The 14817-nt window shown below is 54.5% G+C and overlaps 6 protein-coding genes across 6 annotated transcripts; 3 read left to right on the forward strand and 3 right to left on the reverse strand.

Annotated features, from left to right (window-relative positions):
* Positions 1-1001: 1001 nt before the first annotated feature.
* On the reverse strand, positions 1002-2796 carry CDEST_07684 (Putative dynactin subunit 3). The gene is made up of 2 exons (XM_062923843.1): positions 2352-2796; positions 1002-2287 (listed from the first exon to the last, which is right to left on the reverse strand). Exons 1-2 carry the CDS (start codon positions 2557-2559, stop codon positions 1884-1886), a joined length of 612 nt encoding a protein of 203 aa, XP_062779894.1. The 5' UTR covers positions 2560-2796; the 3' UTR covers positions 1002-1883.
* Positions 2797-2964: 168 nt separating this feature from the next.
* On the forward strand, positions 2965-7013 carry CDEST_07685 (Putative amino acid transporter, transmembrane domain-containing protein). Its single transcript, XM_062923844.1, has 5 exons — positions 2965-4890; positions 4982-5058; positions 5142-5725; positions 5778-5937; positions 5986-7013. Exons 1-5 carry the CDS (start codon positions 4817-4819, stop codon positions 6657-6659), a joined length of 1569 nt encoding a protein of 522 aa, XP_062779895.1. The 5' UTR covers positions 2965-4816; the 3' UTR covers positions 6660-7013.
* A 19-nt stretch (positions 7014-7032) lies between these two features.
* CDEST_07686 (Putative small ribosomal subunit protein bS16) lies at positions 7033-8336 on the reverse strand (the record flags this gene model as incomplete). The annotated part of the gene is made up of 3 exons (XM_062923845.1): positions 7033-7538; positions 7752-7932; positions 8083-8336. 3 exons carry the CDS (start codon positions 8334-8336, stop codon positions 7443-7445), a joined length of 531 nt encoding a protein of 176 aa, XP_062779896.1. The 3' UTR covers positions 7033-7442.
* Positions 8337-8666: 330 nt separating this feature from the next.
* On the forward strand, positions 8667-10326 carry CDEST_07687 (Putative S-adenosyl-L-methionine-dependent methyltransferase superfamily). Its single transcript, XM_062923846.1, has one exon. It carries the CDS (start codon positions 8786-8788, stop codon positions 9917-9919), a length of 1134 nt encoding a protein of 377 aa, XP_062779897.1. The 5' UTR covers positions 8667-8785; the 3' UTR covers positions 9920-10326.
* A 1-nt stretch (position 10327) lies between these two features.
* CDEST_07688 (uncharacterized protein) lies at positions 10328-11058 on the reverse strand. The gene is made up of 3 exons (XM_062923847.1): positions 10946-11058; positions 10685-10874; positions 10328-10613 (listed from the first exon to the last, which is right to left on the reverse strand). Exons 2-3 carry the CDS (start codon positions 10864-10866, stop codon positions 10340-10342), a joined length of 456 nt encoding a protein of 151 aa, XP_062779898.1. The 5' UTR covers positions 10867-10874; positions 10946-11058; the 3' UTR covers positions 10328-10339.
* An 827-nt stretch (positions 11059-11885) lies between these two features.
* CDEST_07689 (Putative protein kinase) lies at positions 11886-13436 on the forward strand (the record flags this gene model as incomplete). Its single annotated transcript, XM_062923848.1, has 2 exons — positions 11886-12441; positions 12505-13436. 2 exons carry the CDS (start codon positions 11886-11888, stop codon positions 13434-13436), a joined length of 1488 nt encoding a protein of 495 aa, XP_062779899.1.
* Positions 13437-14817: the final 1381 nt, after the last annotated feature.

The following is a 14817-nucleotide window of genomic DNA, read 5'->3' on the forward strand; positions in this document are numbered from 1 at the left end:
ACCCAGACTCGACCGGATGCGATCCAGACAGTTTATTTGGCATGCAGGGACACGGCGGGGGCATTTTTGGTGGTCCGCGCTTGAGCTTCCCACGATCCCAACGGGCATCATCAATGCCAACATCGTCAGACCTCATCGCTCGCTCTCCCTGCCATCCCCGCGTGAGGAACAGGAGACAGTCTTGCCTGAATAAATGCTGAACAGACTTCACTCCAGGGCAGGTCGGATCTGATCGCAGACACACTGTGCATCTTCACAATTTCTCCACCACGGCAGACCCCCCCCCCCCCCCCCATGTCCCCGTCCCGCAACCCCCTGCATTGTCTCGACGAATCTCTATGAACGTATGAGGCCGAGCGAAGAGCTACACCACAGGGCGACCATCGCTTCCTATGCAACCTGTACTCTCTACGCGATGACGGGCAGGATGGGCAAGAATTCGAGTTTCTTTGCGTGCGCCCGACGACGTCGCGGTGGCGTTTCCCAAGGTGTGGCTTGACACGTCAGCCTACGGGCAGAGAGAGGGGGGACCCGAATCAAGGAAATTTCTGGTGATCCGGCAGTCTGGGCGCGGGGTAGCGAGGAGGGAAGGACAGGTTTCACGCCGACGTGCCGTGCTGGAATAGGGCCAGGTTACCAAGGAGCTGCCGCGGTTTGCGGCACTTCACTGTTGATGACTGCCTTTGCGCGTAGTAGAGTAGTTGGGCTCTTTCGTCCTCGGATTCTCTCGCTAGACTTCCACTTTGGGCACTCCCTCAGGAGTCATGCTAAGGATGGTATCATGGGCGTGGCCCTCCCCAATCGCCCGTCTCCCATGGTTGAGGATGGGGATAAGCGAATCAGCCGGCCTTGATGGTGCCGTTTGTGCCATCGCTTATCACCAGCTGGGTCTTCATCTGTGCCCTCCACGGTTCACGGACGAACACCCCTGAGCGGGTGCAGTCGACGGCGATGGCAGCGCGTCCAAGAAGCAAAGCCACTCCAACGTTCACCCTCTGCGCTCGGTCCCCGCCCTTGTCACGTTCAGACCTGGTTCTCACGCTACCACTCGAGAAGCAGCAATTGGTATTCTCTTATTGACAGCTACTTGCCACCGTTCAGGGCCGAACGAAATGATAACAAAACAGTGCCGTGCCCGGCTTGCTGGAGTTCATCCGCTAATCTCGACTCAACCCGCCGAGCAGCCGGGTCAGAGCCTGGGCAGCACCCGCCAACCAGTCCTGGAACTGGGACAAACCTGCTTCTGAAACGCGGAGAGGCAAACTCCCGTACGGCTGCCCGAGCTGACCCGGCATGATACTTCCGCCCTCTGATTCATCACGTCTCTGCATCATTGGTGCTCTGATCTGATCATGCGCAAACTCTGGAGAAGCTTTTTTCTTTTCTTTTTCGTTCTGCTTCGTCGTTCGGGCTGCCGACGTCAGACTTTTTCGGGGTCGTCCGCTCACATGCTCGGTAATCTGAACCTTTTGTATGCCAATGCCGGAACTCCTGTAGGCCAAGATGGTGTGTGACGAAGAAAGCCATCCGCCCTGTACTCGGTCCTTGGGACGAGAGGGGGGTCTTCGCCGGCCAGTCGCAGTAGTTCTCCACGGCTGCCTTGACGATCGCTGGCGATACCATCATTTTCGTCTACAGACCTTGCGCTGTTTGCCCTTTTCCGCCATGGTGTTGGCCCCGCAAGGCCGCTGTCTGTTTCCATGAAAGCCGGCCGATGGTCCAGATGAGATGGTGACTGACCGATGGTGGCGGGCTCCGAGGCTACAACACACGTGGTTCGGTGCAAACAATGCCTTGCTCTGGAGAAAAGCCCGACAAACGACAGCGAATGCTGATTTAGATCGGATCGCGACGGCTTGATTGTGGAACGCGTCCAGGGCTCATCAAATGGCTGCAGCTTCTTCCTTTTCCCGTTCGGCCCTCCGCACACGGCGCTCGACCAGCTCCACTCGGCCCTCGACGTCGGCTACAAATTCGGAAGCGCCTAGGATGCTCTGTTGGTACCATCTCTTGAGGACCTCCTCGCTCCGTGCGCGAAGGTCAGCCATCTCGGCCTCCTGAGCGATCTGCATCGTCTCAATACCGCGCATCTTGGGCACGAGGGAGGCCAGGGCGGCGCTCTGTGATGATTCGGGAATCGGGCAGTCGTTGACAGAGGTCAGCGAGGAGGCTGTAGCCGGGAAGGAAGCTGCGGATGCGAGGACGGTTGCCTGAACCGCCTCCGGGGCCAGCTGGGTCGGGGGCTCGGGGGATGGAGGGGGCTGGAAGAGGGTTGGATGGAAGTTGTCTACGACCCGGGTTAGAGACGTGGGCATGCCCGAGAAAGGGCATCATGTGGCCGGACGACGTACAAATCTTTATCAACTCGCCGTAGACGCGGATACGGGACAGAAGGTGGTTGAAGCGGCGTTCGAGGTCCTGGAGCGTGTCGACCGCGGACTCTGTCTGGGACGATGGCGACGCCGCGGTCGGGCCATACAGAAGGTGCTCGATGCGCAGCAGCCGCGATTCGAGGAGCGACACCGTCGAGAGGGTCGTGTTGTCCAAAGTATTATCCATAACGGCCAGCGTACCACGTGTGGTGTTCGCGTGTTGAAGTCGTTCGTGGACCGGAGTGGTTTGAATATGTTCTTGAACGAGCAGGTGATGTCTCTGCGCGATTTACACGAAGTCACGGGCAACCTGTCTCGCACAACTGGTCTGTCAAATTATGTCGTCGTTGGATGGTCAAGTTGGTCGTTGAGTGTGTGGAAACAACAGACAATTCCCAGGGTCGATCGACGTGCTCGCCGTTGTTTAGCGCAGTAAGGCTGAATGAGCGCTGCTAGTGGCTGAAGCTGTATCCAACGGCCAGGTGATTGAGGTGTGGCTCGTGACGGACCCACCCCCCGTCCAGTGTTTCTAAACCACCCCGATAAGACAAGCTGCCTCGGTACAACAGGGGTCCCTCCCTCCGTACCAAAACTGAGTCTAATTGCATTGAGACGCGTTTGATTATCATAGTGTCTCTCTCCTCTAAGCTGTTTGTCTTACATTGCTCGTTAAACTAACTCGATTGCTCATCTAACCTTAATACACACTTTGGGGAGATGTAACAATGCTGAAGAGGACCTTTGGAGAATGACAGCGAAACAGGCCGCTGAAGATACCTTGATTAGGTACCTATAGCACCGACAGGAGAATTTCCAACAGATCCGCTTGGCCCCCAGTGGCAGTGGCTGAGGCAGTAGGTGCCACTGTATCCTTACATCGTACCCATCTTCGCCAAGCATGCTGGGGACGCGCTAGGCCTGCTGCCCTGCTCCTGGTCTCCTGCTACCTAGCGCTGCTGATGTTAGCGCCCAGCTGCTCCTCGGCGGGCCGGGCTGACGGACATTCGGAATGTGCCCTCGTGGCCACTCACTCCATCCGGTTCGCGGTCTGGGCAATACGTAAAAATCAAGAAACTCTCGTCAAGTTCCAGTCGGGGGTTCCGGTTTCTTACCTAAAACCAATGGTAATCTCATGTAACGGAAACAAACAACACTGGTCATTGAATGTTGGACAAAGGACAAAGGGCAAATGGGAACTACCCCCATGGCTGGCTGGCTCGGGCCCTGATAGTTTGATGCAGTTCTGGCAAACTGGCCAGTTGGCATTCCATAATTAAACATCCTTGGACTTCCTCGTTTATTCAGCGGGAACCTCGTCGACGGCGCCAGGGCTTGCTCTCTACTTCTCTGGTTCTCTTTACAACCATCTGTACTCCAAAAGAAAAAGAAAAAACCAACAAGACTGCCCAGACAGACAGAGACATACACCCAACCTACGCCGTTGTCAATCGCTTGTCGTGTGACCTGCGTTGCGCGTGTGGTCTACATCTCGCATCCTACGACCCGCGGCCTGCGGCCTGCGACCTGCGACCGAGACACCGTCGATACGCGGCGGCATACATTGGGCGTGCCAACTCGCCTCTTGCGTCGTGACTCGCTCGTCCACACACCCATCTGACGATCGAACGGGCGAGGATACCGGTATCAGCCACTCGACGTTTGCCTTTTTCTCCGCGTTCCACCATTTGTCCAGTGCGCTCCAGCCCGGCAAACCCCATTTTGCACTACAGACTGCAGACTGCAGACTGCACCTGTCTGTCTGTCTCTTCCTTCATCGTTCGCGCCCGTGCAGGCGCTTGAATTACTCGGTCGCTGCACCCCGACAGGCCTTGCGAGGTTTGTCCTAGTAGAGCGGCCGCCTTCCTGCTGCGATTTCGAGACATTCGCACAAAATCACGTCACACCTGCCCTCGCGCCTCCTCCGTCGGCTACTCGTCCAACGTCACTGCCTTACTCCGCCCTCTGTGTGGGTTCCGACTCGACCATCGCTCAAAGTAGCAAAGCAGCTGCAGCTGCAGCCGTGGCCGTAGCTGCACTCGCACCCGTACCCGAACCCGCAGCACCAAACGCCGGGAACCCGAACAAGACCGATGTTTCTTCTGATTCAGACGTTTCCTCCACCAACCCATTTCTAATCCAACTTCTCCTTGCGGCTCTGCTCGAAATATCACAAGCAAAACATCTCTCACCGACCACCCTCCACTGCGACCGCGTACTGTGACGCCCAGTTGCGCTTGTGGATACTACCTCGCTCTAGTCAATTACCCGGTTCGGCTTCTTCCAGCACTCTTTTGCTGCTCGCTCCTCTTATCTGGCCTCCGCTCTTGCGCCTGCGATTGCGACAACCACACTCGAGAGACGACCACGACGACAGCCTTCTTGACAACAACGACCGACCGACGAACGACGATCGATCGATCGCTACGAACCCCGAGCACAATACTATGCCGAACTACTCCAGCATTACTGATGGGAACGCAAATTCGATTGCGTCTGGAAGCTCCGACGAAATGTCACGGTACGCCCACCCCAATAGCTGCCCCGCAGAGAGATGGAGTCGGACGGTCCCTGGAAGAGAGCTCTGCTGACATGTGACGTGCAATGCGCAGACAACGTCGAAGAAACGGAAAGGAAGGGGGAGGGCAGGCCTCGATGACCAGCAGTGTCATCAACCTGCTCAATACCAGTACGTTTGGACCGAGAACCCCTGCCCTCAACATTGTGCACGAATGCGACGTGGACTAGAATACTAACGGTTGGTGGCTACAGTTGTCGGCGCTGGAACTTTGGCGATGCCCTCGGTGGTATCGCACATGGGCTGCATGCTCGGCGTGCTGATGATTATCTGGTCTGGCATGACGGCCGCCTTCGGCCTCTATCTGCAGTCACGCTGCGCCCGTTACCTCGATCGCGGGACCTCGTCCTTCTTCGCCATCTCCAAAATCACCTACCCGAACGCCGCTATCATTTTCGACACTGCCATTGCGATTAAGTGCTTCGGTGTCGGCGTATCCTACATGATTATCATTGGCGATCTCATGCCCAAGGTCTTTGTCGGCCTTTTCAGCGGTGCCGTGGCTACTTACCCTTATTTGGGCGATCGCAACTTCTGGATCACCGCCTTCATGCTGGTCATCATTCCCCTGAGCTTCCTTAAGAAGCTGGACTCGCTCAAGTACACCAGCATTGTCGCTCTGGTCTCTATTGGATACCTCGTTATTCTCGTCATTTACCACTTCGCTACCGACCGGCTCAAAGACATGAGCGAAATCAGGGTCGTTGAACCTGAAAGCGCTGTAGCCTTTCTCAGCACGTTGCCCGTGGTCGTTTTCGCGTACACGTGCCACCAGAACGTAAGTCGTTCCCCTTGGCCTGGTCAACTTTCCCTGCTAATACCGGGGCCAGATGTTTGCCATCCTGAACGAAATCAAAGACAACAGTCCCAGCAGTGTTATTGGAGTTGTGGGCTCTAGCATTGGTGGCGCCGCTTCGATTTACATCGTCGTTGCCATCACTGGCTACCTCACATTCGGCAACAAGGTTGTGGGCAACATTGTCATGATGTGTAAGTCGATTTCCAGCTTTATGTTGGGCTTTCCTGACCCTCGTCTAGACTCCGCGACCGCCGCATCCTACATCGGCCAGTTGGCCATTGTCGTGCTTGTCACTTTCTCCGTCCCGTTGCAAGTCCATCCCTGCCGAGCATCCGTCGATGCGATTCTCAAGTGGCGCCCGAACCGTAGCTCAAGCGGCAACGGCAGGCCCAGCTCCCCTGGCGGTCGCCCACTTCTACCCTCGTCGGCGTCTGTCCACTCCGATCACGGATCCAGCTCTTCTATGGGCGAAACTCGATTCGCGGTCCTGACCTCTATCATCCTTATCCTTTCTTATGTCACTGCTCTTTCGGTCCACAGCCTCGAGAGAGTTCTTGCCTACGTCGGCAGCACCGGCTCAACCAGCATCAGCTTCATTCTTCCAGGCCTTTTCTACTATAAGATCAGCGACCCCGACAGCATGCACCAGCAACGGCTCCACAAGGAGGATGACGACGCCGACTATCCCTCGGATGAAGAGGACGCGGACCCGATGGTCACCAGCATTGCCAGTCTTGGCAGTGTCGCCAGTGTCGTCGCCAACCCACGTCAATGGAACCGCAAGTGGCGATGGGACCTGGAGCACATTGAACAAGACGCCCTGCGCAAGATGGCTCTGGCGCTCGCCATATACGGTGTGTGTGTCATGGTCGTTTGCCTTTTTATGAATATCGTGTTCCACGCATCGCACTGAGCGCGGTTCTTTTCCAAGTCTCCAAGGAGACACAGTTTTAGAGAAAGAGTTGTTTTCAAACGCGATGATGCAGAGATATCTACTACACGGCCGCTTGGGATAGACAGTTCGCGGCGCCAAAAAAGACACCGCGGAAAGCGTAACGCATATTTGGGAGTTGGAGGCGGTTTGCTTGCTTTTCCTTGTTTTAGGAGGGTTTTGTCTTCTCTTTTGTATAGCCCCCTTTGCCAGCGTGGTGGTAACATGCTTAGGGCGTTGGCCACGTTTGTGTTGTCCTAAATTTCTTTCTGATTAACTCTCTTCTTGGTCTAGAGACAAGCCTCCCAAGATGAGGCGGGAACCCCGAATAGTCACAGCGGCCTTTGGCAATCTTGAATATATAGCTTGAATTGGAGTGACATCTTGGGTCCTTTTAATAGCCTCTTTTTCATAGTGTACAGCTCATGTGGCACGACACTCCCTCGAAATATCAGTATGAGGTAGACTCGTGCCGCATGTACCACATCTTCGCCCATGCGGCTCAGTCTTACATGCGAACCTCCCCTTGGCCCGCAATAGTTACCCAGTAATAGTACATTGGCTCGTCTCTGGCCGGCCTTTTCTACCTGACCCCATTGGTGCAGGTTCCGCCGTGGAAAGTCATCTTCGGCGTCCCTAATCACGCCCCCCCTAGAGGGTTTCTTTCGTCCCATGTCAATTTCTTTCTGGCGGCACGTGGCCACAGCCGGCGCAGACACATCAACTGATCGTACTAAGCCATTTCCCCCCATCTTCTCTTTCCGGCTACGCCTTGGTCTTAAGAGGGCTCTTGATGGACTTTGCCGCGGTTGCCGTGTTAGCGGTCCCGTTTGGTGTGTATTTCGGCTCGAGGATCCCGACCTGCGTGAACAGTGTATGTGTTAGCGGCTCGTCTTGGCATTCTCTATGGTCGAGCGTTCTCGCAATCCTGCTTCTTATGTCCTCCCCACGCACGCGTCATCGATTCGTGTATCCGAGAGGTTTGTCATCACCTCGAAAAAAAAGTCCCACGATCCTCTCGGGAGTGTTTTGTAGGGGAAGTGAGAAAGAGCTGAGTATGGACGGGATCATTACCATTGACAGTAACCTCCATACGGTGTCGGTCGGCTGAGCGCCAACGCCGATCCAGTAGCGCGCGCGGAGGGTGTCGAGTCGGATGTCCTTGTGCAGCTTGGTCGTGGAGTCGTAGGGGTCTTGCTTGGGAATGGGCTCATAGGTGCCGATGACCTCGATGGGCTTGCTGTTGCGGGCGGTTCTACAGAATCGCGCGCGTTAGTCTTTTATCGTCGAAGTTCAGGGTCTCCCATCGTTCGGTGTTTGAATTGTCTCGGACATTCCCCGGGGGAAGTCTTGCGGAGGGTGGTGTGTAGTGGTGATCGAAAGGAGGGGATCGAGGAGGGCGTACCTGGCTTGCGAGACGACGATGTTGTAGAAGGGCTGATTGACGCGCCCAAAGCGGGCAAGGCGTATGCGGACGACCATTTTCGAAGTCGGAGGGGGACGGGGCGGTAAGACGGGTTCGTGGACGAAGGTGGTTCTGGAGATGCGACAGCTCCGACGTGGTGAGATAGAGGGCCTTTGCCGTGGTGGTTTGCCCCGGTCCCGTCTCCAGGAATTTTTGGTCGGCGCGGCGGTTGTTCCGATGCCGACCTCTCCCATGGGTCCCCGTCCGGGTTCCCGGTTCTCGCGCTAAATCCGCTTTTCAACACGACATGACACTAGTGCTTGTTGGCGACCACCCACCCGCCGAGCGGGATGTCGGTGTGCCTAAGGAAAGGTACCTTTGCGCAATCACGTGTTGACCTACACTGGACTTGTTGGTAAGAAAAGACGAGCGAGCGAGGCTCCAAAGTCCCTCGGTGCAATGGAGTGAAAAGCGAGAGGGCGACGGGCGGGGATGTCCCTGGTAAAGAGGGGTGGGATTCTCTCCCAGCTAAAGGGGTCCCCCCTCTCTTTCTTCGTTCCCCGTCCTTCGCCTTTTTAGTTCCCTCTATGTAGACTGACACACTAATCTGACTGTCTACTGTACACCCTTTCATTACACGAGTCACGAACGGGCCGGTGGCGCATCTTTCATCGGACGACGAAACCCACCTCGAACTTTAACTATGGCCGATCAACAACGACAATCGTCGGCCGAACCGGCTACGGAACCGGTGCCCCAGACGGCGGCCCAAACGGCACTCGAGACAGCGGCCGAGCCGGTTGCGCAGTCGACCGCTCCGGTTGCGCAGGCTGAGGCTCCAATCGAAGCCATAGAGCCGGAGCAACAAGAACGTGAGGATGACACCGACAGGTCCTCGTTGGGTGGTTTCTCTTCAGAGGACTCACAGGCCTCAATGCGCTCCAGCATTCTCGACTATCGTCGCGAAAACGGTCGCACGTACCATCGTCTCAGCGACGGCAAATACATCATGCCTAACGACGAGCTGGAACAGGAGCGTCTGGACATCGTTAATCACATGTGGATGCTCATCTGGGACGGCAAGTTCTGTCTCTGCCCAAAAAACGACGGCGCCAAGCGGGTCCTCGACATCGGGACCGGTACTGGCATCTGGTCTATGGACTACGCCGATGAGCACCCTGAAGCAGAAGTCATCGGCGTCGACCTCAGCCCGATTCAGCCCGACTACGTGCCGGTGAACTGCATCTTCGAGGTGGACGACCTCGAGAAAGAGTGGACGTGGACCGAGCCGTTCGACTTCATCTTTGCGCGCAACATGATTGGCTGCTTCTCCAACTGGGAGGGCGTCATGGAGCAGGCCTACGACAACCTCGAGCCCGGCGGCTACTTCGAGATCCACGACAGTGTGTACCCCATCCTGTGCGACGACGGCACCGTCAAGGAGGACTCGCCTATAGCGAAGTGGTCGCGCTTGATCCTCGAGGCCTGCGACAAGATTGGCCGCTCCGTCACTATCACGCACCAGTTCCCGCGGCTCATGTGGGAGGCTGGCTTCGAGGACGTGACCGTTACCAAATGCAAGTTCCCGCTATCTGGCTGGCCCAAGGGCCGCAAGCTGAGGGATGTCGGCACATGGGTCCAGGCGTCGCTGTTGCCCGGTCTCGAAGGCATGTCGCTGGCGCTGTTCACGCGCGTCTTGGACTGGAGTCCCGAGGAGACGATTGTCTTTTGCGCCCAGGTCAGGGCGGACGTGAAGAACACCAGACTTCACGGATACTGGGACGGGATGTCCGTTTACGGACGGAAGCCTTTCCCCAAGGAAGATACGAGCCACTAATGGGCTAGAATTTCGGCGGCGTCTTCTTTCGCATTTCAAGTTCTGGGCGGTGGCTGCCTCATTTTCAAGAAGTGTGCAAGTTGATTGGGCTAGATTAATGAACTCATGATTTATGCATCTCTCTCAGGATAATAGAGGGGTCACGCCAGCAAGTCGCCCCAAGAGGCAACACGAGCTAACGATTCGGGTGGAGTTCTGTTATTGCAAGATACATTTCAACGAAAACATGTAACTCAGACATAGCGCCAAAATCTCCGTAATCCGCATGAATGCCAGCTCTGTGGGTCAACAACAACATTCCGTTAATGTGAAGACATCGCATCACAGATGGCTCGCCTCCTTCCGTGAGCCTGACGCACGCGTGGCATTCGACCTCAATGTTAAGCCTAATAATTTCTCCTCGTCTTGTTACGTTACATGTTAATGTGTACCGATCTCTTCTTGAGCCAAAGCTCTGGGTAGAGGTCGGTACCATTTGATTCGTTCCTCGGCATGGACGTGTTCGTAGGGGTAATTAGCTGGCCGCCCACTTGATGGGTATCGAGTCCATTGCTGAAAGTGTGGGCTCCAGACGCGGATGTTGATGTGAACATTCTGCTCTGTCTGTAAGTTGTATCGACTGCTCTGGAAAATGACACCAAAGTGAGGTTTGTCGCGGCGGGTTCCTCGCGTGGTAGTTGGGTGAATGTTCGAACTGTGGCGGCACGAACATTGTCAGCACTAAACGGGTCACACGTCCAGGGATAATTCCAAGCCGAGTCGTACACGATGGTTATAAGGTCAAAACCTGCTGCAGCGGCGGTCTCTCGGGCAAGTCGGATTTCACACTCTCGGAGGCCCTCACTAGGCTTCGTACAACCCCAACGAAGCTGAACCTCGCTTGGTTGCAACCTCAATATGGCCTCGGCAGGGAGTGCAGGGACAGGACGCCTTGAAGACTCGGCCATTGGGGTAGCTGTACAAAGAAGATCAGCCGACTGAGAGCAAGGAAGACGTTGGCTTGCTCATTGCTTAAGGGAAGAGAACCTTTGTGCTGAAAATCGTACAACGAAGACTTCTAACAAATTGAATGCAAACGAATTTTACCGAATATCAACAATGAGATCAGTCGATGTACCGTAGAACGTAGAAAGTGTGAGAATAACATGAGATCTTCCCGTGACAAGTAGCTACCATAGGAAACTTTTTATGGTTATTTCTCATGTAATGAGGGTGATGTTCCGCAAACTGTCTTTTGTTGGAACGGTCCCTTAGCAGGCCGTTTCATCATCCAATACCAATGTATTTTTAGAGCATGGCCTTCAGCAGTTGGTCAGGGTGAAGCTCATGAGCTGCATGTCATTCAGTTCTGTATTATCAGGCCCTTCTAAACATTTCCGTTCTCAGATCATGGGCCAACATCATTGGCGAGGACTCGGAGTGGGTGTTCTCGGTTGTGGATATTCTGGCAGGCTCCTGGTGATGTGACCCTGGCGCTATCACATCTCTAGCCGCTCCCGGCGACACCGGAAGCGCTTCACAGAGGAATTGCCAAGATCAAACAGATGCTTGGCCCTGGCGTCAGTCATGGTCAGGGCTCGGGGCTATCCGCGCGTGTAAATGACCCAGGCAATGACACAACATGTAGGCGGCTTTGAGAGCTACGAGCCAACATGGATCGGTTGAAGGACATTAAGGTCAAGCAACCAAGCGGCCTCCATTTGGCGGAACTTTTGCATTTCATGCTCCAACGGCACATGGAACATCCCTAGGCGGTGTAAAGCGCTTGTGTGACTGATCTGGTTGGATGAAAGAGTGGGGCTTGAACAAACATCGGCTGGCTAACCTCCTCTCAGATCTTCGAGACACCTCACCATCTTACTTCATCTACAGGCTGAACTCTCCGCCTACTAATAGCAACCTCGAACCTTGTTGTCCCATCTGTCTCTACTTTTTCGTTCCGAGTTGCAAATCATTCACTCAATCAATGTCGTTTGACCCAGGGACGAAAGTCGAGTCAGAAGCGCCCCCCGACTTCTCTCTCCAAACATCGTTCGGAGATGACCTCAAATACTTTCCGTACCAGCTACGCGGAGAATGCGAAGATCTTGAAGCTTACGAGCCCGGTGGGTTTCATCCAGTCCATCTCGGCGACACCTTCGACGGACGATACAAGGTTGTCCACAAACTCGGCTTCGGCGGGTTTTCGACTGTATGGCTTGCACGCGACTCCGCTAGTGACAAATGGGCCGCGCTCAAAATTGTTGTCGCCAACGAGTCGTCCACATATGAAACTCGTTCTGTAGTTTCCGATCACTCAGTCGTTCTCGAGTCTGAATTCTTCGATGTCGCGACCCGAAAATTCTGGATAGATGGCCCCAATGGACACCATCTTTGTCTCGTGTACCCTGTACTGGGTCCTGATCTCTCCAGGCTCTCCAAGGGTATTTATACTAGGTTCAAGCCGGAATTAGCCAAGGCCTTGATGCTTCAGGCAGCGCAGGCTCTCTCCGTTCTGCATGCTGAAGGACTTTGTCACGGCGGTGCGCTTGTCTCCCATCTCTCACTGAACCTTGAGCAAGACTTGCTAACTCGACGAACCATAGATTTCACTGCAAGCAACATTGCCTTACGCCTCAAAGATGATTTTCACTCATTCAATGAGGAAAAGTTTCTTCAGGTTTTCGGACGGCCACGGACTGACCCTGTACGACCTTACTCGGAAGAATCCCCTGAGCCTCATGCACCAAGATACATCGTCGAAGCTCTGGACTTCTTGTCATCTTCATCAAACTTGCTCAGTGAGAAGATTTGCATCATTGACTTTGACCAATCATTTACGGCCACCTCTGCTCCTACGAAACTTGGAACCCCAGCGAAGTACCTGGCGCCTGAGGTCGCGGTCGGAGAGCATGCTAGCCCGGCCTCCGATGTCTGGGCCCTGGGCTGCGCGATCTTCCGCGTTCGTTCCGGAGAGGATCTGTTCTTCGACTACGACACGAATTGCCCAGCGGATGTGCTCCGGCAAATTGTGAAAACTGTAGGGCATTTGCCCGACCAATGGAAGGAAACACGATTCGACGAGGACGGCAATCCGACCAAAGATCAAGGCGAGCCGTTCTGGGCGCTGGAGGAGACGCGACCCCTCGAAGACAGAGTCCACGAAATTCTTGATGAGCCTCAGGGTCTGTTCATAGATCAAAATGGCGCACCGCAAGATCCAGCTGTTGCCGACCCTGCCCCGCCGCAGTTCGAAAGCGACGGTCCTCCGAGAGTGCCGTATACAGAAGCGTACTCTGGAATGTTGTGGAAGCCCACAGCAGTTTGCGTCGACGGGGGTTACTTCGTGGCTTACTCGGACGAGTCTGACGAGATGCTCAAGGCGTTTCCCAAGATGGCTGAAAGCGAAGCCACGCAGCTGGTTGATCTGCTATCAAAGATCTTCGAGTACGATCCAGCGAAACGCGTTGCGGCCAAGGAGTTGATCGGGCACCCGTGGTTTGGACATTCTCAAAGGAAGAGGAAACGGGTAGACTGAGGGCATTAATGCATCAACTAGAATCCACTCAAGGGGCAATTCCAGATAAAAACTCTTACATGATACATTCCTTGATTCCTTCAGCTTAAGAGGTTAATACAGTGGTAACGTATTCTCGAAGCCCTTGCATTCCAGGTAAACCCCTGTTGCGTCTTGGATTGTGGATTGTAAGCAGCTCGGCTTCTCACAAGCCGATCCAATGTTCTTGGTGTCGTCAACTTCTATGCGACTGTTCGGATTATCGGTCACTTGCCTCGGTTTGAGGACGTAGCAAAAGTTGCCGGTCTGTCAAGGCCCACCCACTTGTTAGTCGTCTCCAAATGATGCCAAGTTCAACAAAAAGATTGAGACGTGTTGTCACGGAAACGACTTCCATGTTTACGTTTCCTACTTAATGCTGAGCTCACTTTCACGATTTTCATTAACTAGGAACCAACAGCCACCGTAACAACTCACAACATATCCGCACATGAGGTCATGAGGGGGGATCTATGGTGTGCTGCTTGTGGGACATGGCGCCGGTGGGCTTATTGCGGCGTTCCACGCCTCGGCACACAATGGAAGTCCATCGGTGCAAAGATGATTGATGGAGTCCCTGGCTCGCCAAGAACCTTTCTATCGTGGTATAGAGAGAGGAGTTTTCCCCACGATGCTTCGGCCTCGGGTTTCCCCGCGATCACCCGCCCGTTCTGTTTATTCTGTTGGTTGTATGGTTTTGTAGGCTTATGTCGGTGATAGGCGGGGGTTTCTTCAGATTGCGGTCGTGTCTCTTAGGAGACTCTGCTGCCTAAAAATCCACCGCTGAGAGTAAAGAAACAAAGAGAGAAGTACGGATATCGACTTCGGCCATTTCCGAGAGATGCCGTTGTTGTCCCGATAAACACCCAAATCCCTTTATCTCTTCTTTCCTCTTTTCTCAAGTTACGTTTCCAACTTCTACAATCTGCTTCGAACTATTTGACTCCAAAATCTGTTTGCGCGATGCGGTTTTCCACGGCTGTCACCGAAGCAGCTTACATGTTTCTGCTGCTCCCACTAGGGAGAACAGCTGACGGGTGCAAGCGGTACACTTAGTCAGAAGAAGGTTTGGTACCGATAGTCGCCGCTCGTGAACGCCCGGAGATCAATTCAAGTCCTCTCCGGGAACAGGCTACGGTGTCGGCTGGAGACGTTGTCTGTCGGGCCTTTGGCGAGTGAGACGAAGATGTCAACTACGGCACCTGCAAGGCGACGGCCGACTTTCATTGGATTGACGTCGACATCTTTTTCACATTGAACCCGGGGATGGAGAGAGACTGGAGCAATATCTAATCTAACACCGAGTACTGCACCGATGGCTGTGAGTCTGCGGTCCCATGCCTGCCGCAGAAGCAGCACATAT

This window comes from Colletotrichum destructivum, chromosome 5, assembly GCF_034447905.1.
Source record: "Colletotrichum destructivum chromosome 5, complete sequence".
Lineage (NCBI taxonomy): Eukaryota > Fungi > Ascomycota > Sordariomycetes > Glomerellales > Glomerellaceae > Colletotrichum > Colletotrichum destructivum.